General features: G+C 39.4%; 1 protein-coding gene across 1 annotated transcript in view; it reads left to right on the top strand.

Annotated features, from left to right (window-relative positions):
• Nucleotides 1-407: 407 nt before the first annotated feature.
• MSH2 (mutS homolog 2) overlaps nucleotides 408-24,145 on the top strand; it is a 91,031-nt gene continuing 67,293 nt past the window's right edge. The window contains exons 1-6 of the mRNA XM_058165008.1: nucleotides 408-711; nucleotides 2,634-2,788; nucleotides 5,665-5,943; nucleotides 11,931-12,077; nucleotides 15,664-15,813; nucleotides 19,431-19,564. Of these exons, the coding sequence (XP_058020991.1) occupies nucleotides 480-711; nucleotides 2,634-2,788; nucleotides 5,665-5,943; nucleotides 11,931-12,077; nucleotides 15,664-15,813; nucleotides 19,431-19,564 (1,097 nt within the window). The 5' untranslated portion in view covers nucleotides 408-479. The remainder of the gene's footprint in view (nucleotides 712-2,633; nucleotides 2,789-5,664; nucleotides 5,944-11,930; nucleotides 12,078-15,663; nucleotides 15,814-19,430; nucleotides 19,565-24,145) is intronic.

The following is a 24,145-nucleotide window of genomic DNA, read 5'->3' as shown; positions in this document are numbered from 1 at the left end:
CTAGAATTCACAACCTAGATTAGAACGGCTGCTGAAAAAAGCGCTTGCAGAATTTATTTATTTATCAAACATATATAAGATTACAGATTAAAAAAAGTATAAACGTAATTTGAATATATGAAAAGGGTAAGAGTAAAAAGGGACATTGCATGCGAATATTTAAAATACAGCCCTGTGCATATTTAATAGAACACTAATAATGCACTTAAAGTTTGTTCACGAAATGGGGAGAGGGAGCACGTGCTCCAGTTAAAAATGTGTAAAAAGGACAGTACATCATCTTCCCTCACTTCCCAATAGCAACGCATCTTCGAGCTATATAGCAGAGACGGTGTCCCGAAAGGCCTATTTTGCTCAGGAAGGCGTTGCGATGAGGGCGGGACTATTACGGTGGCCGAAATAGGCCCTGCTCTTCCGGATTGGCGGCGGGAGAATGGTTATTATTTGCTAGCGGCATCGAAGTGGCGGGTGATTTCAGCATGGCGGCCTCCATAGAAGCTTGTGTTTCTGGTCCACGGGAGGGATGCTGGCCCGAAGGCTCGGGTGCCGAAAGCGGCTTTATTCGCGCCGTCTTGGCGTTGCCTGCCAAACCGAATACTACTGTGAGGTTCTTTGAGCGCGGCGACTACTACACGGTGCATGGCGAAGATGCAAAGCTGGCGGCGACGGAGGTCTTCAAAACACAAGCGATCATTCGGATCCTGGGCTCAGGTTGAACTGAGGGGCTTTCCCGACTTCTCCTTGGCGGGCTTATAATAGCAGGGTTGGGTTGCTCAGTTGCAACTGCGCTCCCGGAGTTCGCTATTTATTTCACCTTAGCGCTGCAGTAGACGCCATGCTTTGTGCTCATGCCGGCGAACCGCTCAGTCTCTTGACAATTTCAGGTAGCGCTGGAAAAGCCTTCTGAAAAGTCGCTGTAGTCCGTGTAGGCTGACCTTCCCAATTACAATTTCCATCTGCCTTGTCCAGCAAGCCGGAGGTGATGGAATTTCTAGTTCCACGGGTCTGGATGAGTATCAGACTGACGAAAGTTAATCTGAGAAGACGCTTCAAATCCACTTGCTGGAGAGGAAGAGTAAGCAGGTGCCTTGTGTTCCAGAGTGGATTCATCCACTCTGGAACACAAGGAATCCATACACTCTGGAACATTCTGGAAGTGATCCGGTGATTTTAAGCTTGCTGGCTTCGAGTGTTCCAGAAGAGATTTTGCCTGCCTTGTTTATGGTTGATGATAATGATCCATAATGATCTAGACTCTAAACTTTACTTTTCATATATAGTATAACTTCCCTATATTTTTCCATTATTGCTCCATCTTTTTCTTTTTCAGATTATCAATTAAAGATTGAAGTATAAACTAACTACACAAAGTAATATTTGGACTAGGCTAGAAGCAGATTGTTTAGAAGTCCTTGGTTCCTTCAATCATAGGCGCTTGAAATTCTAAAAGCTTCTACTCAGATTTCATTATTTATAAAAATATATCAGTTGCCCACACAATGATGCAATATAAACATAGAATAAAATAAAGCTGTATGAAAAGGAACAAAACCAAATTTCTGTATCAACCCATTCAACTATCTCAAATCAAATTTATCTCACTTTTGTTTTGCACAATTTGCATGGCAAGTCAATGGCTTCCTCTTGTTTTTCCCACAACAGCCCTCTTAAACTTAGAGTGAGTGTGGGAAACTTTCCCACAAAGTCATCCAGCTGGCTTCTGTGCGTAAGGAAGGACTTGAACATCTGGTCTCATGGTTTCTAATCCAGCACTTTAAGCAGTACATTGGTATCAAGAAATGATACAAATGTAACTGTAATAGCATCCAGATATAACCAGCCTTTTTACAGTCAATGTTCTGATCTATGTCTGACTAAGTGTACCTTACTTCTGTATCAGAAGAAAGTTTCGTTGACTTTTGCATAACAAACTTTTATCAAAGAAAGGAGAGTAAAGCAGAATGCATGTGTTCTTTCTGGATATTTGGAATTCTTTCAGATAAGTGCTTTGGGAAGACTTCAAATAATACTAAACTATGCAAAATAAGTATTGAAATGCCTGCAAAACATGTTAAAAATAATATAAGAACTGTTAACTTGATTAGTCTTGTATTGACTGAATAGGGATTCAAGGCATTATAATTAGAGACGAGAAACATACTTAGATTTATCCCTGATTAAATAGTTAATTGTTGCTAATGAGCATTATATGCATAGAATAAAGGAATGGCTAAATTACAGAATAATATATGGCTTAGATCCTAGTTAATTTGAGAGGCTGCTTGTCTTCCATAAGGCCTCTCATAGTGTCAAACTGTCCAGTGCATTCCAAACGATGGCATTCTTAATTCCTATGAATTAAGCAATACCATCTAGTAGTGAAACCAAGAAACGGGCCTTTTCTGTTCCAGTTTCTTCCCTTTGGAACAGCATTCTTCCAAATGGCCTCATCTTGTCCAATTGAGCTGTAATCTGACATCCTGTAGTTTAAGTATGTTTAACAGAGATTATTTGTGTTTTTACTGTACTTCCCAATCAGAATCAATAGCATTTACCGTTAATCTTATTTTAACCAAATTGTAACTTCTAATTATATGTGTCAACGATATTCCTTCAATTTTTTCCCTTTTTAGGAACTCAGAAACTCGAGAGTGTTGCACTCAGCAAGATGAATTTTGAATATTTTGTGCGAAATCTTCTTCTGATTCGTCAGTACAGGGCTGAGGTATACAAGAACAAGGCAGGAAATAAATCCACCAAAGAATCTGAATGGTATTTGGCCTATAAGGTATGTGTTCATTGTGTTCAGAAATGTATATTGTTTTGATTATAGATCTATGAGTACTTTTCATTATTTCATTGGCAATTAAATTCAAAGCTTGTGCAATTGCAGATGTTTCTGTTAGGGCAGCCCACCTAATATTACATTCTATAGATCTGGTGAAATAAAACCCTTATGGATTATATCTAGAGATTGCCAGGCTGTGAAAAATTGCACAAAGAGTGTTTAGTTCTTTAATTGCTAGATGTACGTTTTTACGTGTTAGCAATGTTATTTCAGAATATTATTCCAAATAAAAATAATAAATTATTCCAAATAAAACAAGATTTATTCATGCATTCTATTTAACATATGGCAAAGAAGTCAGGTTTCAAAATTTTGATTGCATAGCTCTTTTCGTTGTGTAGAAAATTATTTGCATTTGTCAGTCATGAGACTCCCCCTTCAGCAACTTTAATAGTTTCAGCCCAAATACAGGTTTATTTATTTATTTTATTTATTTATTATTCGTACTTTTATACCGCCCTATCTCCCTAGGGACTCAGGGCGGTTTACAGACGCTTAAAAATATATATATATATACAAGATAAAACATTAATTTAAAAAACTTATTACATAGGCCGAATATTTAAAATAGAGATATAAATAATAAAACCCCCTTTAAAACCAAATTTAAAATTTAAACATTTAAAAAATTTAAAATTCTAGTCCAGTCCTGCGCAGATAAATGTGTCTTAAGCTCGCGGCGGAAGGTTCGAAGGTCAGGAAGTTGGCGAAGTCCTGGGGGAAGCTCGTTCCAGAGGGTGGGGGCCCCCACAGAAAAGGCCCTTCCCCTGGGTGTCGCCAGTCGGCACTGCCTGGCCGATGGCACCCTGAGGAGTCCCTCTCTGTGAGAGCGCACGGGTCGGTGAGAGGCATTCGGTGGCAGCAGACGGTCCCGTAAGTCTGCTGCCGTAAAAATAAAATAATGGCAAAATCAAAATATTTTAAAGCAAAACAGAGTAATATTAATATAACTTAAAAATCAACAATTTGATCTTACTGCATAATAACACAATAGCCCTGGAACATACCCAATATTTCTCAGAAAGATTTTCCTCCATGAACTTTTTTAGAGTCCCTTGCATAGTGCCTATAAGTAGCAACTGTAGGACTCTCCTAACAATTACTTTTTTCCCCTGTAATAAAGAAGTGGGGAGGATTTTGGCCACAACTGATAGCTGCTGGTGACATTCAGGTCCCTATTTTTGAGCAAAAGGCTGCAAGGTTCTTCTTTCCCTCTCACTCTCCTTGGAAAAAGTAGAATGATGTGAAGTATAACTGGGAGTAAAATGGAAAACTACCCAAAACTACCAATATAACTCCCATCTACCAATATAGCTTTGAAAGATGCAGGAATTTTTTTTTGCTTCTTCTGTTCTCTAGAATCATAACTTACCTCTTGCATTCCTCCGCTTGAAAATGAGCAGTTTCACCTTAGCTTAGATCAAACCTTTTGGGAAATATCTGTATAAAACCGATTGGGAATGGAACCATATTTACTTTCTTGGTTCCCTTCTTAAACCACAAAGTTAAATACAAACATAACAGCAAGATGTCATTTATGGAAATTGATGAGAAACAAAAGACTGAATAGATAGGTAAAAGAAGCAAAGAGATTCCTCTTTCAAGGAATCATGAGGTAGGAACATTTAGGTAAAAGTTTATTTAGGTAAAAGCTTATTTATTTATTATTTATTTATTTATTATTTATTTATTATTTATTATTTATTAAAACATTTAGGTAAAAGCTTATTTTCCAAAACTACTTACTTTATGGGGCTAAAGACGGACATTTTGTGGGGTGAGGAGAAATCAGTGAGTGAAGAGTACATTTAAGCCATGTGATCATGAACAAAATACCCTGATTGAAGTTATTGATTTGAAATATAGTTTTTTCTAACCTCGCAGTTCTCTGAGGAGAGAGAGAGGAGGAGAGCTGTTGCAATAGTAGTGCTCTTGATTAGCAGCCCCTGCAACATTGTATCAGATAATTTAAATAAGTGTATAGAAAAATCCAGATAATCTTTTGCAGGGTGAATTTGTTTTAAGTCAAATCATGATTTAAATCGCTAGTAAAAAGGATTTAAATCATTATTTTTAAAAAGCAGCTGTCATCTCTGTCTCGCAGTGGCGCCTCCTCTGACCTGCTGTTGACTCACCGATAGTCTCATTCACTTTAATGGGACGGCTGGTGATGCGGCAGTGACACAACAAGGTGAGGGACGTGGCAGGCAGCAGGTGAGTGGATGCCCACTAACAGGCTCTGCCATGATGGAACTGAAATGACAGGTGCTCTTTAATATTCTATTCTATTCATAAGATGCTTGGAAGGTTTCACTTTCATTTTTACTGGTTGCCCTTCTTCCTCAAACTTAGAACCTGGTGGTAGAGATGGCATCTGGTGGCATTTCTCTTCAAACAATCATACAGTTTGCAGTATGCATAGATTTGCAAAACAATGAGATAAAGCAATATTCCTGAACTTTGTTTTATGATTTATCTCCTGGTTACTGTGAAATTGTGTGAATGTATTAATGTAGTGCATGTTATCTCAGCTTGCAGAACTTGGATTCATTGAATGTTTATCAAAAATGTAAATATTGCAGAATATACAGCCTCATGCTATATAAGCTCCATTTCATGCTGAATAAACTAAACTATTAATGCATCTTAAATCACTATCTCTAGATAGATTTTTACTCCAAAAGCATTTTATTAAAAATAAAAAAAATCTGATTAAAAAAAAAACCATTGATTTTTATCCGTCCTGATCTGTTGATAGTTTTATTGCTGTATTTGTATAGAAATTAATATTCTTGTGTTATTCTTTCCTTAAATAGGGTTCTCCAGGTAACCTTGTTCAATTTGAAGATGTTCTTTTTAGTAACCATGATATGTCCTCTTCAGCTGGTGTTGTAGCCATTAAGCTGTCCTCGGTTAATGGACAGAAAGTTGTTGGAGTAGGATATGTGGATTCACTGGCAAGAAAATTAGAAATATCTGAATTTGCAGATAATGATCAGTTTTCCAATCTTGAAGCACTGTTGATACAAATGGGGCCAAAGGAATGTTTGCTGCCAGTTGGGGAGACTGCTGGAGATATGGAGAAACTGAAGCAGGTAAGCCATGGAAACTCTGAAACCACAGACATTGTTTACATGAACTTAAAACTGAAAAAACCCTCTAGGAAATGAACTTAAAATGGGCATAAAATGGAGCAGCTCATTCAGTTGTGGAGTTCTTGGTGCTTCCTTAATAAACATCAATAATTATTTTGTGTAGGTTTGCATCTGCACACTCTAATTAAGTTAACTAATGGGTACATTAAAGCTTCAAAGGGAATCTGTAGCGTAGCACTGTATAACCAAGCGTAAGAGTATTGGTTACTCTTCTGCTTATTGGGCATGCTATTTACTTGCCTAAGGCTGGGGGAAAAACACTCTTCAGGAGCTGTTAAGAATTAACCGCTTTGAAGGCCTTCCCAACAGATAGGAGTATTTCAGCACTAGGAGTCAAAAATGCAAAATGAATCCTAGTCAGAAAACCCAAAAAGACAACATAAGCACATTTTCAGATATCAAAGAAGAATTGAAAATTCCTTCACTGTGAATTATATTGTGTTGGGGGTGTGTGTGCATTGAGGGAGCTCAACCAATCTCATTGTACATATGTTGTGCACCAACAATAAAGATCTGAAATTTGAAGGCATCTGGTTCAATGAAGATATAAAAGCTGAACAACAGAATCAAGGCATTGGTTGTCTGTAATAACAGTTACTTGAAAAGGCAAATATTTAAATCAATACTGACTCTTAAGGGTATCTCCAAATTGTACAATTTGGAAGAAAAATCCTCTAGGAAAAATATTTGGCCCCAAGTATGATAGCTTGAACAAGTAGGCCTTATTTAGCAATTGCCCTGTTTAGCAACTGTTCAAATTTATGACCTGTCCTTCCACTTAACGACAATTACAGCATCCCCACAATAATGTGATGGAGATTCAGGCCCTTTACAGCTGGTGTGTATTTAAGCTATTGCAGTGTCCCGTGATCAAATGTTTGCCATGTATGCGTATCACAGCCAGCTTCTAGCTAGCAGAGTTTGAGGGTTGTTTGCTGTCCAAAGACTGGTCACAACACAGTGCAGTAAACTTGTACACGATGCTTTATTACAATACACACTTTCCCCAACAACAGGCTATTGCTCTGGGTGAACTCCGCTTGGAGTTTTCAGGGCGATGTTGTCACATAACTTCGTTTTAATGCTCAGTCAGTCCTTTATACTCTGTTAAGACACCATTCAAACACAAGTCTCAAAGTCCTTAAAGAAATATACAACCGTTGCCTTTTCCAAACATTCTTACACTGGTTGTGGTGTTTCAGTGTGGTTGCTCTTTTTTCAAATTGTTGCTGACTTCCAGACGAAGCTTCAAGCCCAAGGCAGGTGTCTCACTAGGATATTTACACTCATTGTGGTTTGTGGTCTGTGGTCCTGGCAGTTGAGTCATAGTCCTCTTATCCGCTTGTAATAGCTATCAATCTTAGACATCACCTATGCGTTCCCATAGAGGCTTTTGCTTATCACCTTTCCTGCCACACTGCCTCCTTTTCCACTCTGTCATAGCATTTGTTTTTGTAAGCTTAAAAGACTGGATGAGGTGACGCTGTCTGTGGACGTCAGCGTGTTTTTGAAAATATCAGGGTGTGGCTCGGTTAACCAGGCAGCAGGACCACCAGCTTGAATGCCTGGGACTACAATTCTAGGGAATGGATGAAAGTTTGAGGGAAGGAGGGGTAGAAAGTTCGTTTGTGGGACTACAGGCACTTTGAGAAGAGGAGATAGCAGCTCTTTTTTTAAAAAAAAATATTTTTATTACATTTTTATTTCATAACAATTGTGCATATTCAACAAAGCTGTGACGTATATTTCGACCTCCCATATAATTTTGATATACATTATATACATCTAATCATCAATAGCCTTATATATATATTATTTTCTATTTCTATTAATTGTCCATGTTTACCAGTTTTCCCAGACCGCATAGTATTCTGAATCTTCTTTTTCTTGTAGTTCTATGGTAAGCCTGTCCATTTCTGCACAGTCATATACTTTTTGGATAATCAGACTCTCTGGTGGTATGATACTAAGTTTCCAATATTGCGCGAACGCAATCCTTGCCGCTGTTAGAATGTGCAAAATCAAGTATCTTGTTTTTTTATCTAATTTTGTTTTAAACATTCCCAAAAGAAATGTTTTGGGAAACATTTCTTTTGGGAGCAGCTCTTAACTTCACACCCTCAGAGAATCAGTGGACAGCACTGCCTTGTTTCATGACCACAGGTGTTTTGTTTAATGGCTGTGGGAGAAATGACATAAATCCGCTGCAGCCATATGATTTTTTGATTAGTATGGAATTGCCTAGCCCAACTATGGTATAGGTCAGTCCTCAATTTAGTCCTCAATTTAGGACCATAATTGGTCTGAAATCTTTAGTCATTCAATGAAATGGTTGTTGAGACATTTTGTGACTGCTTCATTGAACAACTGCAATCCCAGCTCTCCCAGTTGCGGTCATAAAATGATTGCATATGTCATTAAGGAGAACATGGGGGTGCCTCAGGTCAGGGAAGCTCTGAGCAGACTACAGGGTCCACTGGTGCTCAGAAATCTGCCATGGACCAGGAGGCCTGGCTGACCAAGATATCACATGTCGAAACCTGCTGTGGCCCTCAAGCCCTCAGCCTGTTCCTCAATCCACCAGGCAAGGGAGCCCTTGAATAACTGCTGGGCGCACTGGCTACAGACACCTGCTCAAAGGCTGGGAGGCTTAGGCCTGTTCCCCTTCCCCGCACCCACCCAAGAGGCCTCAGCTGGTTACAGGGCCCAGCAGCACATGGAAATTGCTCCACTTGCCTTTGTATTTGTCTGCAGCAACTGACAGCCATGCCCAGAGCATATAGAGACTGGCTTCTGCAAGTGGGTGTCATTTTCACAATCGCTAGGAAGGCTTCTAGACTAGAAAGGCTAGAAAACTAACCAACATGATTGCTAGCAGGAATCAAGGAAAGCTAGGAAGAGCCTCCTGGATCATTCTCGCTATCTTTCAGAAGGCTCCATCTTTAAATCGTGTCATTTGGAAAAGGAGCCTTCCATGAGAATAGTGCCTGTTTGCAGAATGGTGTAAGGAGGTCTCTGTAGGAGGGCCGTGTCTCACATAGGCTGGGTGACAGACAGATCCATCTGTCAGCAAAAAAAAGAAGGAAAAAAAGGTAAGGGCAGCAATTTATGCATAACTGCTGGGCCCTGTAACTGGTTGAGGCCTCCCATGTGTGGTGGGGAGCAGACCTGGTCCTCCAGAGCCACAGTAATTTTCTCTTACTAGTGGGCCAGGTGGGTAGTTCAGATGGGGAGAGATAGGTGGCTAGAGGCAGCTGCAATGCTGCTGTTGTAATGGTGAGCGGACTGCTAACTGCCTGTATTTTCATTCCATGATTACAAGGGCTTTGCAATGGCTATAACTTGAGTACAGATTGTATGTTTGTTTGTCAGTACCATTTGAATTTTGAACAGTTGTTGCATAAACACTTACTAAACGAGGACTACCTGTAGTTAAGTAAAGTCTGTATGTGCTGCATTGCCATGGCTTTTTATTGGTGTGAAAATGATGTAATGCTTCAATGCCAGTCATGAAATTTATTGAGTGATCAAAGAGCTCTAGTCCTTACCAATGCTGTTTGCATCTCTCTTTGTACTTTAGAAGTTGTTCTTTTCCTTTGTGGGTCAGTTAGGTATGAAAGTAACTCTTAGCATACTTTGAAAATAGGCACAAGTCAAAAAGAGGGCTGTAAAAATATTTACAGATCCCTCACATCCTGGACATAAACTGTTTCAACTTCTACCCTCAAAACGACACTATAGAGCACTGTACAGAACAACTAGACACAAGAACAGTTTCTTCCCAAACGCCATCACTCTGCTAAACAAATAATTCCCTCAACACTTGTTAAACTATTACTAAATCTGCACTACTATTAATCACCCATCACCCATCTCCTTCCACTTATGACTGTATGACTGTAACTTTGTTGCTTGTATCCTTATGATTTATATTGATATTGATTGTTTCCTGATTGCTTATTTGTACCCTATGACTATCATTAAGTGTTATACCTTATGATTCTTGATGAATGTATCTTTTCTTTTATGTACACTGAGAGCAAATGCACCGAGACAAATTCTTGGCCACACTTGGCCAATAAAAAAAATTCTATTCTAAAAGTAATAGAACTTTATTTGAAAATACTGAATTTTTTTCCCCTCCTCTTTCCTACCTCCTACTCTCTCCTCTTTTCTCCCTCCCCACCATTCTAAAATGGTAGCTGGGCAGACCCGACCCTACATTAATTATATTTATACATCTTCAATAATCCCTGTACATTAACCATCACTCCATCCTCTACCCTCAACCCCCCCAATTCCCCTCCCCCTTACCCCCCACCCCGACTTCCCAGAACAAAATGCAGGGTATCAAAACTAACAATCATAATCCAAAATAATTCCTAAATTATAATCTCTAGTCACTCCACACATAATCACACTCTCAATTCCCCTCTCCTTCAGAAATATATCTAATACAAAATATTTCCTAAATTTACTCATATGCTATTTGATATTTTTTTATCTGATACTTATTTTGAATATAATCAATCCACATTTTCCATTCTAAAATATATTTTTCTTGTGTATAGTCTTTCAAGTAAGCAGAAATTTTTGCCATTTCTGCCAGATTTGATACTTTGAGTGTCCATTCTTCAATTGTAGGTAATTCTTCTTTCTTCCAATATTGAGCAATCAAAAGTCTCGCGGCTGTTATTAAGTTCAAAATCAATTTAGTCTCTATAGCTGTACAATCCATAATTATTCCTAGTAGAAAGAACTGTGGGGTAAACTTAATCTTCTTTTTCAGAATGTTCTGCATGATCCACCATACTTTAATCCAAAATGCTTTAACTTTTTTACAAGTCCACCATATATGGTAATAAGTAGCATCTTCACAATCGCATCTCCCAACATTTAGCCTGTACATTAGGATACATACATGACAACTTTGTGGGGTCTAAATGCCATCTATAAAACATCTTATAAAAATTTTCTCTCATATTTTGCGCTTGTGTAAATTTAACATTCCTCACCCAAATTCTTTCCCAAATTTCCAACATTATTGGTTGCTGAAAATTTTGTGCCCACTTAATCATACAATCCTTAACCAATTCAGTCTCTGAGTCTATTTCTACTAATACATTATACAACCTCTTAATATGCTGTTGGCCTTGATCTCTCATTTGTGAAAATACTGAATTTTATAGTACAGATGGAGAAGGAGCTGGATCAATCTATGTCAACAAAATAGAGTCCGGTAGCACCTTCAGGACAAGCAATTTTATGGAGGCATACTTTTTGTAAGCAGCAACTTACCTAGATTTGTTATTATAGGACTTTAAATGGGTTTAAAAGGACTTTAAAGAGTTAAAAGGAGAAGTTGGAGGAAAAAAGAGTGGGAAGTTAATGAATTTCTGTGATAGCAGAAACTGAGAAAAGAGGTTGTTACATTATCAGTTATAAATGAGACATTTCATTCTTTCAAGTCAATCCATCACCAGTCATACAGATCTCAGCAATAGTGATACATGTGAAGTTTTGTCAATACAATTGAATTAAAGTACATTAGAAAAGTCTAATCTATTACAGAAATCTTGAATAAGGACAATGACTTCTTAAGTCACTACATTTGCTGACTGATAAAATAATGCTTCTACCTTCCTCTTTGAGAGCTTTTTTTACTCTGCTTTTATAAATCCATTTTCTTCTCACCTTATTTTTCCCCCTTCCCTCCCTTATAAGTCTGCTTTTAAGGTTTTATAATACTGAACCCATTCTTTGTATCTGATGAAGTGAGCTCCTGCTCACAAAAGCCTGTGCCTCAATAAAGTTGGCAAGTTTGTAAGGTGCTATCGTATTCTGTGCTTATTTTGTTGAATACAATTAAGAGTGTTTTAAACCTATAGCCTGCAATAAAATTATTCCTAATTATTTTATTTGTAAAGGTGGTTCAAAGGGGAGGAATCCTGATCACGGATAGGAAAAAGACTGAATTTTCAACAAAAGATGCTGTTCAAGATCTCAACCGTTTGCTGCAATCAGGAAAGAAGGACCGTGTGTCTAGTGCAGCATTACCTGAAATGGATAAGCAGGTGAGTGAGTTGGGTATGGATGTGTGTCTTAAATCAAATAAGTATGTGTCAGTTTTAAACAGATAATAGCTGGCTTCAGTAACATTGTAATTTTTGCATCCCTCAGAAATTCCCACAATCTCATCAATCATAAACCATACAATTAAACACACTTTTAGATTCATCTTCACTTTTTTGCCATGTGTTATACATGGATGCTTAAAATCATGTTTTCAAAACAAACATTTTTCTAAGCATAACTCTGTGTTGTAGATGACTCCAGAGGAAAAAACAGGAGTCATCTACAACAAACAGTGTAATGATTGAAACAGCCACTATGAAGGAAGGACAAACAGGCAGAAGACTGGGAAAACACATCCATGAACACCAACTAGCAGTCAGAAGACATGATGAAAACTCTTTAATTTCACAATATACGGAAGATTTAACCATAGTTTCAATTGGGAAATTGTGACCATCCTAGACCAAGCCAAGTCCAAAAATGCTAGGGAATTTCTAGAAACTTGGCACACTGGCAAATTAAACATCAATAGTCAGACAATATCTGTAAAAGAGGCAAGAAGTCAAAAAAGAGAACAAAAAGACCAAAACATCCCCTCTGCACTAACAATCAGCACCCAGATGAGCATAGATTAATTCCAAGATTAGCATCAGATCAACAAGTAAACAGTACCCCAATCAAGGAACTGCCAAACAAGCTAACAGTACATTGCAATGAAAGAAGCTCCAAAGCCACCCTCGCCAACACTGACAGGACAAGCCACTAGAGCAGGGGTCCTCAAACTTTTTAAACAGGGAGCCAATTCATGGTCCCTCAGACTGTTGGGGGGGGGCCCAGACCTGCTGGGTGAGCATGGCTAGATGGTCATGTGACTGGGTGGGCGTGGCCAATTTAGTACTCCATTAAAGAAAACACTTTAATAAACTTTAATTTGTTATGCTTCTGGGGGAAAGCAGGGTAGTGAAGGAATGTGGCTGCCTGGGGGGGTTGAGGGACTTCTGTTTGTGTGTCCCTCCCCCCCCCCCCAGGCTGTGGAGGACTCTGCGGGTCCCGTTTTTGGCTGCTTCAGCCTCCAGAAGAGGGGTGAAATGCTCCCGGTTCGGACCGATTGCCTGATCCGGTACCGATGGCAGCGTGTGGTTCAGAGAACCGGTAGCAAAAATCCCTGCCCACCCCAATGCTCAGCTGAGCCGCGCGATCATCAGAGGTTTCTTTTTTTTTTTTTAGCTTTTAAAAGCATTTTTTCTTCGGCTGAAAAAAATGCTTTTAAAAGTTAAAAAAAAGCCTCTGATGATCGCATGGCTCAGCTGGGATCGTCGGAGGCTTTTAAAGGCATTTTTTTCGGCCAAAGAGGTTATTAAAAATGCTTTTAAAAGGCTCCGATGATCCCAGCAGAGTTGCCTGATCGTCAGAGGCTTTTTTTTCCTTTTTTTTTATTATAAAAAGTTTTTATTGGTCAAAAAAAAATTTTATGCAAATACATATCAGGTATGGTAAATTTTCATTTTTCTTATACATGATAAGAATTTTACTCAAAATTTTAAACACATACAACAGCCATATGGCAAGCAGGTGATACGAAGTAGCTAAGTTTCAATCTTACACAATAAGGAAGGGTCAAGAATAATCAGAATATCATACGAAAGAGAATAAGGAAAACCAACACAATACCAAATATCTTTGTCACTTCCTAGTTTTGGATCTCAGAACTCTGGGTTCAGCCTGACCCAACTCCAGGGCCGCAACAGCGGCAGCCGCCTCCGCCCCATGGTCTATAACCTCCCCTTCTTCAATTCCTGGGTCATCTAAATCCAGGAGGGCTTTGTGTTCCTCCACGTAGGCCGCAGCCTCCGCAATTGTACTAATTTTTTTCGTAATGCCCTCCCGGAAAATCATCAATCCCTCTGGAGAGGCTTTTTTTTCCTTTTAAAGGCAAAAAAAATGCTTTTAAAAGAAAAGAAAACCTCTTTGGCCGAAGAGGTTGTAGAAAAAATGCTTTTAAAAGTAAAAAAAAAAAAAAGTTGGCCACGCCCACCCAGTCACATTCCCCCTCCACCCCAAGCCACGAACCGGTAGCAACAAAGTTTACATTTCACCACTGCTCCAGAAGGCAGGTGGGGGCCGGTGGGTAGGTGGGGTGATGTGGGCGGGGCAGCCTCGTGGTCCCGCGTGGGCCAGATTAATGGCTTTGGCGGGCCATATCTAGCCTGCGGGGTGTAGTTTGAGGACCTCTGCACTAGAGTATAATCTAAGAGCAAACTACACTCCCTTTTATCACTGATGTTACCTAGTTCAGATGATGAAATGCCTGCAAGAAAACAACCAAGCACAGAGAACACCAAGGACCCCTGACTACATGTATTTCTTTTTCTCTTGGATTGCATTGATGATAATATGTGTGTTACATTTCAGTAAATGGAATGAATAATGAACAAGCTTATAAATAATGGAAAACCTTATAAATTGAACAGTGAGCTGTTGGTTAAATTTCTGTAAGGTTATGAATCATAAATAAGCAGTGCACTTTGTAGACAATGTTTGTGTTCATTTTAGAATTGTAGTCTAGAAGTGAAGGAAAGAATAGGTGAATTAATAAATGCTCAAATATACCTGTCTTTCTCTATAGGCACTAACATTATGAAGTTTGCTCCTTAAATAGCATTCATAAATATCAGGCTAAAAGAAAAGTTCTGAACTAATGAAATATTGTAATAAGACTTTTCCCCAAGCCTTTCCCAAAATTTTACAGCTTGCTATTTGAATAATTATAGCAGCTCTTTTGGGCTGATGTTAATACCTAACTGCCACTAGAAGCCATTTTAACATACGGACTTGAGAAGGAACTGACTTAACCTGATGATGCTGGAGAAATCATTTTCTTGGAGGAGTATATAAAGTTGAATTCTGTGTAGGAATGTAAGAGAAATTCCTTCAGGCAAGTTCCTAATGTTTGCTACAGTTTTAAAATGATGCATACCTCTAATATTTATTGCTATAAGATTTATTAGAAATTTCTAAGTAGAGGTAGTAGTGGCAAAGCAGCCACACAGTTTCATATAGAATGATATTCATGTGTGTTTTTTTAACATCAACCTTCCCCAATTAGATAGTCTTCAGTTGTGCTGGTGCATGACTCCCAACATTTTGAGCTAGTAGAAACTCCATACTGTCTGGCAATGATGGGGATTATACCACAGCAAATTAGGGATTGTGGAAAGCTGCCCTAGAAAAAAAATCATCTATGTTTTGTAGGTAAAATACAAAAGCAATTCTTGTTGAATGCCATGGAAACTGCTTCCCTCTTTATAGAAAGTTCTTCTCTCTTCATAGAATAATATTTAATAATGGTTGTATGATATTTGTCTGATCCTCCTTCTATTATTTCCCCAAACGTTTTCAAAAACCTCTAGCGAAACATTGGCAAACTACTTGGTTCTTTGAGCAATAATTTAATTTTGAAAAACTGCTGTTAAGAACTCTATATTGTCCACATTGCTTCTAATTTAGTCCCACCAATGCCTCAGTGACCAATTTTCAGGCTCAGTTCATATGTGATTACACTTCTGTTGAACTTTTATTCTCCAGGTTGCCATCTCTTCTCTGTCTGTAGTGATTAAATACTTAGAGCTGTTAAATGACGAGTCTAACTTTGGACAATTTGAACTTACCACGTTTGACCTTAATCAGTATATGACCCTGGATCATGCTGCTGTCAGAGCCCTTAATCTTTTTCAGGTAAGATGTATAACTTGCCCTTATATCTAATTTCTATCACTACATTGAGTAATATATGAAACCTAACTAATTCTCCAAGGCTTAAGGGGATCAGCAAGGTAAGATGTGGGGGGGGGGAGGGAGATAGGCAGGGGGTAGGATGGGCTGCTGCAGTGTCCCTGAGGTTGATTGTAACGATTAGTGAATTACCAAGTTCCTGAATTTTGTTTACATGATTGTGGGGGTGTTGTGCCAACTGTAACTTTGAGACAAGTCAAAAGTAGCTTTTTGAGGGTCTGTCATAACTTCAAATGGTCACTAAGTGATTGTTCATAACGTGAGAACAATCTGAACTTACCTTGAGTTAAGCAGAGGCTAATGATAGAAGGCTATCATGAAATTATAAGATACGTTTTAGAGCAGGGGTATCAAACTCGATTTCATTGAGGGCTGCATCAGAGGTTTTTTTTTTTATTTGCATTTATATCCCGCCCTTCTCCGAAGACTCAGGGCGGCTTACACTATGTCAAGCAATAGTCTTCATCCATTTGTATATTATATACAAAGTCAACTTATTGCCCCCAACATTTTACCTACCTTATAAAGGATGGAAGGCTGAGTCAACCTTGGGCCTAGTGGGACTTGAACCTGCAGTAATTGCAAGCAGCTGCTGTTAATAACAAACTGCATTAGTCTGTTGAGCCACCAGAGTTGTGTTTGACTTCGGGGGGGGCGGGGGGGCATGGCCAGGTTGGGCATGGCCAGCTCACCATCACTCATCAAGGCTCTGTTTTCAGCTGTGACAGCCTCCTGCACCCCTCTGCCAGCAAAAATAGAGCTTGGGGAGGCTATCTGCGGCCTCCCTGGGCTCCATTTTCGGCTGTGACAGCTTCCCCAGGCTCCATTTTTGCTGGCAGAGAGCTGCAGGAGGCTGTTGCAGCCAAAAACAGAGCCTGGGAGGGCCATGCATGACCCTCCTGTGCTCTGTTTTTGCTGGCAGAGGCACTGCGCCGTGGGCCGGATCTAAGCACCCCACGGTGCTATGGATGCAACCCCTGGGCTTCAATTTGACACCCCTGTTTTAGAATCATATTGACCTTAGCATATGCACCCCTGGGAAGCCAAATGTTTATTTCAAAGCTTTAAGTCAGGGGTCCCCAACGTTTTGGATCTCAGGGACCACCAAGTTCATAATTTTAAATCCTGCAGATCACTAATATGAATCCATCGTGCTGCTTGCTGTGAAGTGCCTAGACTCCCAATGATGGGATGGGGTCCTTCAGGCACTCTCCCTCCTCTTTTTCTCTTTCTCTCTCCCCTCTCTCTCCCCCACTCACTCACTCTCTCTCATTCTGATTCTCTGTCTCTCTCATTCTCTCTTTCATTCTGTCTCTCTCATTCTCTGGCTGCTTCCCAGACCAGTCGCCATTTACTGCTCTGAACTCCAAGGGGTAGGAGATGAGGGCTGCTTTGTGCCACCGGCTGGCGCAAATATACCAAGGCGGAATGCTGATGCAAGTAGTGTTTTGCTCCCGCAGCTTCCAGCCATCACAATTGCTGCTTTGGCCCACTTGCATCGCCCCCTCCCCCACCATGATAACAGCACCATTATTTCATTCCAGACAGAGAGGGCTGCGCTCCTTGTTGCGTATTGCACGTGCCACCCCAGGGCAGAAATTTCCAGCCCCGCCATAGTCAGTCCCATATTCCAGAGCTGTAGTAATCACATTCAAAGGACTGGCCCATTGGTCATCCCGGAGCAGCTCCTCCACCAGGGTGCACCGGCAAAAATATGAAGATTTCTCCACGGACCACCAAAATTTTCTCGTGGACCACCAGTGGTCCGTGGACCACCGGTTGGTGACTGTTGTTTTAAGTGATTTTGTTCATTTAAAAAATAGATTATTTTTTGACTTCCATTAAGGTGGCTTCTGATTTCTCTTTTTAAAACGGATAAAGTATATTTGTTCAAATAAGCATGGAAAGTAAAATTTTACCCTTTGTCTTTCTCTCCTAGAATGCTATATTTAATCTCTGTTCTGTTTATCTATTCTTGTGATGTCTTAAATGGGTAGGCTACAATTTATGAAATTGTTGACAAATGTAATTTGTCTACTGTACTTAAAAAAAACATTGAAATACAAAATATATAACATTATCTTCTGTTGCTATTCTTCTTATCATTTTCTGAAGGATTTAAACAAGGTCAGCAAATTTTGTTCGGAGCTTAGAAAAATCTAATTTAGAATAGTGCATTAGACATTTTTGTTTGTTGTTTTGTCTTGAAATAAGTTCAAACATTTGAGGTTTTCAGACATATGAGAAAGTAGAATCTTAAAACTAATTTCTTATTCTCTCCTTTTTTATGAAAATGGCCAGAAAAGCACTTGTTTTTAATTCTTCCTAATGTGAATAATAAACCACTTAAAACAGCAGAGAAAAAAATTCAGTTAAGGCAGAATTCTGGGACATCGATTGCTTTGTTCTAAGATCAGAATGTGAGTTTGAAACATTTTGTAGACAGCAGTGGTCAGGGTTTATAAAGGAATCTTCTTTTTATTAATCAACTAGCTGATGACCCAACGCTGGTTGGGTATTTTTTCATCCTAACCCCGCCTCCCGCGCATGTGCATACGACCCGCCTTGGGGTATTTTTTTCCAGAGAGTAAGTCATCTGTGTATCAAGTTTGGTTGAAATTGCTCAAGGCGTTCCAGAGTTATGCTGGAACCACACCCCTCCCCCGAAGGGGTGTTATGGGTGTCTTATCCCCACAGTGTTTGTCTCCAGAGGGTAAGTCATCTGTGTACCAAGTTTGGTTGAAATTGCTTGAGGCATTCCAGAGTTATTCCGGAACACACACACACACACACACACACACACACACACACACACACACACAGAGGGGTGTTAGGGTTGTCTTACCCCCACAGTATTTTTTTTCCAGGGAGTAAGTAATCTTTATAAAAAGTTCGGTTAAAATTGCTCGAGGCGTTCCAGTTATGCTGGAACACCCACCCACACCCACACCCACACCCCAGGGGTGTCTTATCCCCCACAGTATTTGTTTCCAGAGGGTAAGTCATCTGTGTACCAAGTTTGGTTGAAATTGCTCGAGTGGTTCCAGAGTTATACTGGATCGTATATATATATATATATATATATGTGTGTGTGTGTGTGTGTGTGTATGTGTGTGTATGTGTGTGTGTATGTGTATACACATACGTACACACATACATACATAGATCCTTTTATATAAATATAGATGAACAATGCCTAAAACGAACCATTGTGCCTTGATCTTTTGCATGCAAGATCTTGAGTTCCTTAAACTGAAGAAAAGGATGGAAGAAAAAGGAGGCAAAATGATGATCAGTGTTATAGTTAGAGATTTGAGTTAAAACTGCAGACTGTCTATAGAAATTGCAAAGAGAATTGGTAGCCAGTATGTGTTAAGGAATCAGATTTCACATGTACCATCTTGGAACAAAGAAGCAGTGCTTTGATCACCATTTCTGAAAACAAAGACTAGCAATAACTCAGCTTCCTCTCTTCTTTTAGTTTGAAGTAAAGACTTTTTTGTTTTTAATGACAAAAGTGTCACAAAACAACATACATCCTTATCTCTTTTTCTCCTCAGGATTCTTCAGAATTTACCCAAGGAACACATTCACTGGCTGGATTGTTAAATAAATGCAGAACACCTCAAGGACAAAGGCTAGTCAACCAGTGGATCAAACAACCATTGATGGATAAGAACAAAATAGAAGAAAGGTAGTAAATAAATAATGCATTCCTTCTCAGGGCTCAATTGCTTATGCTGACTAGAAATTCTGGGAATTTTAGTCTTAAAATATCAATGGGAACCAGGTTGGGGAAAGCTGTCCTGGAAAATGCATTGCCTTATTGCCACCATTTTAGAGTTATAACCTTTAGCCATTTAACATTTGTGCTTCAAATCAGTCAGTTGTATAGTACTCGGAGGAGACATATACTTAAATTCTGCAACATTTGCATTCTGAATAATTTGGTGATCAGGCTGGGGTGTTAATGAAGGTTTTTGTCAGGGTCCAAGAACCAAGAAAGACATGGGAGAGTTACTAAACAGCAGTTTCCTTCATTGTTCCTCATCTGTAAACAGAAGTCTTGCCAAATTAAAGCAACTATTTGCATCATTAGAATAGAATAGAATTCTTTATTGGCCAAGTGTGATTGGACACACAAGGGATTTGTCTTTGGTGCATATGCTCTCAGTGTACATAAAAAGACAGGATACATTCGTCAAGAATCGTAAGGTACAACAGTGATAGTCATAGGATACAAATAAGCAATCAAATCATACTGGAAAACAATATCGATATAAATCGTAAGGATTCAAGCAACAGAGTTATAGTCATGCAGTCATAAGTGGGAGGAGATGGGTGATAGGAACAATGAGAAGACTAATAGTAATAGTAATGCAGCCTAATGTGAATAGTTTGACAGTGTTGAGGGAATTATTTGTTTAGCAGAGTGATGTCATTCAGGGAAAAAAACTTTTCTTGTGTCTAGTTGTCTTGGTGTGCAGTGCTCTATAGTGTCATTTTGAGGCTAGGAGTTGAAACAATTTATGTCCAGGATGCAGGGGGTCTGTAAATATTTTCACAGCCCTCTTTTTGACTCGTGTAGTATACAGGTCCTCAATGGAAGGCAGGTTGGTAGTAATTGTTTTACAATTACAATAAGTAATTGTTGTCTACAGTTCTAATTATCCTCTGAAGACTCTGTCTGTCTTGTTGAGTTGCAGAACCAAACCAGACAGTTATAGAGGTGCAGATGACAGACTCAATAATTCCTCTGTAAAACTTTATCAGCAGCTCCTTGGGCAGTTTGAACTTCCTGAGTTGGCACATGATAGATACACTCTGGGAATAGCTAGGGAGGAGCCTTCTTACCTCTCATCCTCTTGACCAAACTTTCTATGTGTCATTGCCTCTTTGTCCCCCTGGGAATTCATATTGCATCCAACCACATCTTTTTGTGGAGAAGTGGCTTTTACTTTGTTGTTGTTGTTAGTTGCGAAGTCGTGTCCGACCCATCGCGACCCCATGGACAACGTTCCTCCAGGCCTTCCTATCCTCTGCCTTTTACTTAGTGGTCCTCTTTCCCTTTGCTTGGAAGCAGGTTAGTTGACAAAGACAAGATGTATATTAACAGAACAGAGTAGATAGCATTTATTTGGGATCTTATTTTTTTCTATATTTACTGGTTGTTGTGTCATAAGTTCTGATAGAAATACTTTGGAACAAGGCCTTAATTGTTGGAAGAAATATAAATGTACAAAGTACTTCTTAATTACGAAAAAAGGAACTGGTCCAGGGTGCTCTCACTCTTGGAAATCTTGAAATGACACAAGACCAGGCAATGTCTGAGATTTCAACTTTTAAAACTTTAATATCTCTATTTGGTGTTCTACAGCAGTCATCTGATATCTTGACTAAAACACTATAATGTGCTGTCTTTTGTGATGATGAAAATATTTCTAGTATTAAATCCATATTTTAAGACTAAGAATCTCATTATTTAAACATTGCATTATTATGTAGACCAAATTTATTTTGTGTTTAGCTCTAACCCATTGCCTTTTACGGTACAAAGTAAGTTGGGGTCATTGAGTTTTAAAAGCAATTAATAGTCTGGATTCAAACTCCCATATAGTTAGCTGGTTCTACTATTATAAAGTATATAATATACCATTACTTTTCTAGGAACTCAGTTCTTTGTTACTATTAAAAAAATAAAATGGCTGGCTTCATAGTAAGAAATGGAACAAATACAATGAGGATGATAATTAGGAAACCAGGAATAACAAGAATTAAAATGAGTTGCTATCAACCGGTATATGTCTGTGGGTATGTGTGGTATGTATGTGTATTTGATTTACAAACCCAGTCTTAAAATTGACTATCTGAATTAATTTAAAGCTATGTCATTATTTATGGGAATGAAAATCAGTTTGATAATAGCAATCAATGCCTATGCCAAAATAATCTTATGCGATATATTATCGCATAATCTCTTATGAGATATATTGTGTATATATCTCTTATGAGATATATTGTGGGATTCTAGCTTGGGAGAAGGGACAAGAAAAATTCCTGACCCTATTCTAAATGTATCATTTCTAAAATTATGCCTGATTGATCTAGCTGCTGATATGGACCTGCTTTTATTATTGCTTTGATAGCATTTTATTATGTTTTGTGCTCATTTGTTAATCTTGTATTGCATTTTTAATGAAGTGTGTTGCTTTGAGGTACCAGGCCAGGTCTTGTGAAAGAGAATAATCTAATTAAGCAAGTATGAAAGAATTGATCTTATGCTGTTTGTTTGCTCCTAGCTAATTTCATTAAGAATGTAGCTCAGCCTATAATTCTTTGAGCAAGGATGTGGGGATCCATATGGAAATGCTGTTTTGTTTCATAGTAGGAAATCTAATCTTACTTTCCTGTTTCAAAAAGGCTGTTAAGTTTTATTGAAACTAAAATATTCTTTAAAAGTAACAGCAGATAAACAGTGTCCTGGATACCATAAACAAATGAAAAGGTCATGTCATCTGTCTCCACCTTTTATTTATTTATAAAATTTATTGACTGCCCATCTTACCTCTGGGTAACTCTGGGTGACTTAAAATCTTTCACTCAGCCTCAAACACACACACACACACACACATCATTAAAATCCCATTACAGATAGGGAAGGCAGGGGCATAGTGGAGGAGGTGGGATCTGCTGTTACTTAAGCAACCACTGCACTGTGCTGCTGCTCCATTGGTACCCCAAACTGACTGGCAGAGACAGGTCTTGAGGCCCTTACGAAAGGATAGGATTGGGGTCAACCTCATATCAGGACCAAGGTCCTTCTCCAGGACCCCACCAGCTGAGATTAACAACTTTTCCCCTTGAACTGGAGGAAAAAATTAATCTCCAAAAATTAACCAACTAGAGCAGGGGTCAGCAACCTTAAACACTCAAAGAGCCACTTGGACCTGTTTCCTACAGGAAAAAAAACACACTGGGAGCCACAAAACCTGAGTGGACGTGGCCAACTCAATGTCACTCCCTCCCACCCAGTCATATGACCACCTAGCCATGCCTACCCAGCCACAAAACTATTCTCTATGTCTCTCTCCCCTCCCCCCCTGTGTCTCTCTCCCTCTGTATCTCTCCCTTTCCCCACTCTCTATGTATCACTCTGTATGTGTCTATGTCTCTCTCACCCCCTCTGTGTATCACTCTGTATGTATGTCTCTCTCCCGGTGTATGTATGTATATGTGTGTGTGTGTCTCCCCCCTCCCTTCGGGTGATCATCCTCTTCCTTCCCCCTTCCTCTCATAACTCCCTGGCCTGCTGTGGCTGAACCAGGAGCGTTTGCACGCACAGGGAGACTCAAGCCTGAAGTGGCAGGAAGTGAAGGCTGCCTTATGTGCAAATGTGGCGCGAAGGCAGTACAGGGCAGCTTTGCTCCTACATTCTCTGGCGACCACTTCCCCCTCCTCTCAGGATGCCCGGGACAGCAGTGGCTGAGCTGAGAGTGTGCACACATGTGGGGTGACCCTCCTCAAGCAAGTGCCAAAACTCAGGAAAAGCGTGTGTGAGATGGGCAGTGACTCGCTTATGGAGGGTCTCTCCGTGCATGCGCATGCTCCCAGCTCAGCCACAGCCGGCCAGGGGGTTACGAGAGGAGGGGGGGAGGAAAGTGCAGGAGCGAAGCTGCCCTGTACCTGCCTTTACGCCACATTTACACGTAAGGCAGCTTTCACTTCCTGCTGCTTCGGGTTGGAGTCCAAAAAAGAAATAAGACGGGATGGGACAGGGAGCCACAGCAGAGGGCCCAAAGAACCACTTGTGGCTCCAGAACCGCGGGTTGGCAATCCCTGGAGTAGAGACTTTGAGGACTCTGGAGTCTTTGCAGGCTTTAGCTGTTTATCTTACTGTTGATTTCTTCATCTATTTCTATGTAGTAGGACTTTGTGGTCAGACTTGTTAAAAAATTCGCTAGTTTTCAGATGCCAGGCTAAAGCTTGAGAATTCAAGAGGGCTTTTATTCTCACATTATATCTAGGAAAATAGATTGCTGTTGACTGAAATTTTAGGTAAACATTCTGTTAATTTGGCCTGCTTGATGTGTTTTTGTTTTATTTAGTATATTTCATCAGCTGCTATGGGAATCGTAAACTAAAGATGGTTGTTAAATGTGTGTGTGTGTGTGTGTGTGTGTGTAAATAAATAAATAAATAAATAAATAAATAAATAAATAAATAAATAAATATCATTTTAGTCTTTCTAGAGTGCACCACTTCTGAATACTGAGAA

This window comes from Ahaetulla prasina, chromosome 1, assembly GCF_028640845.1.
Source record: "Ahaetulla prasina isolate Xishuangbanna chromosome 1, ASM2864084v1, whole genome shotgun sequence".
Classification (NCBI taxonomy): Eukaryota; Metazoa; Chordata; class Lepidosauria; order Squamata; family Colubridae; genus Ahaetulla; species Ahaetulla prasina.
This window is presented reverse-complemented; position numbering and strand designations above follow the sequence as displayed.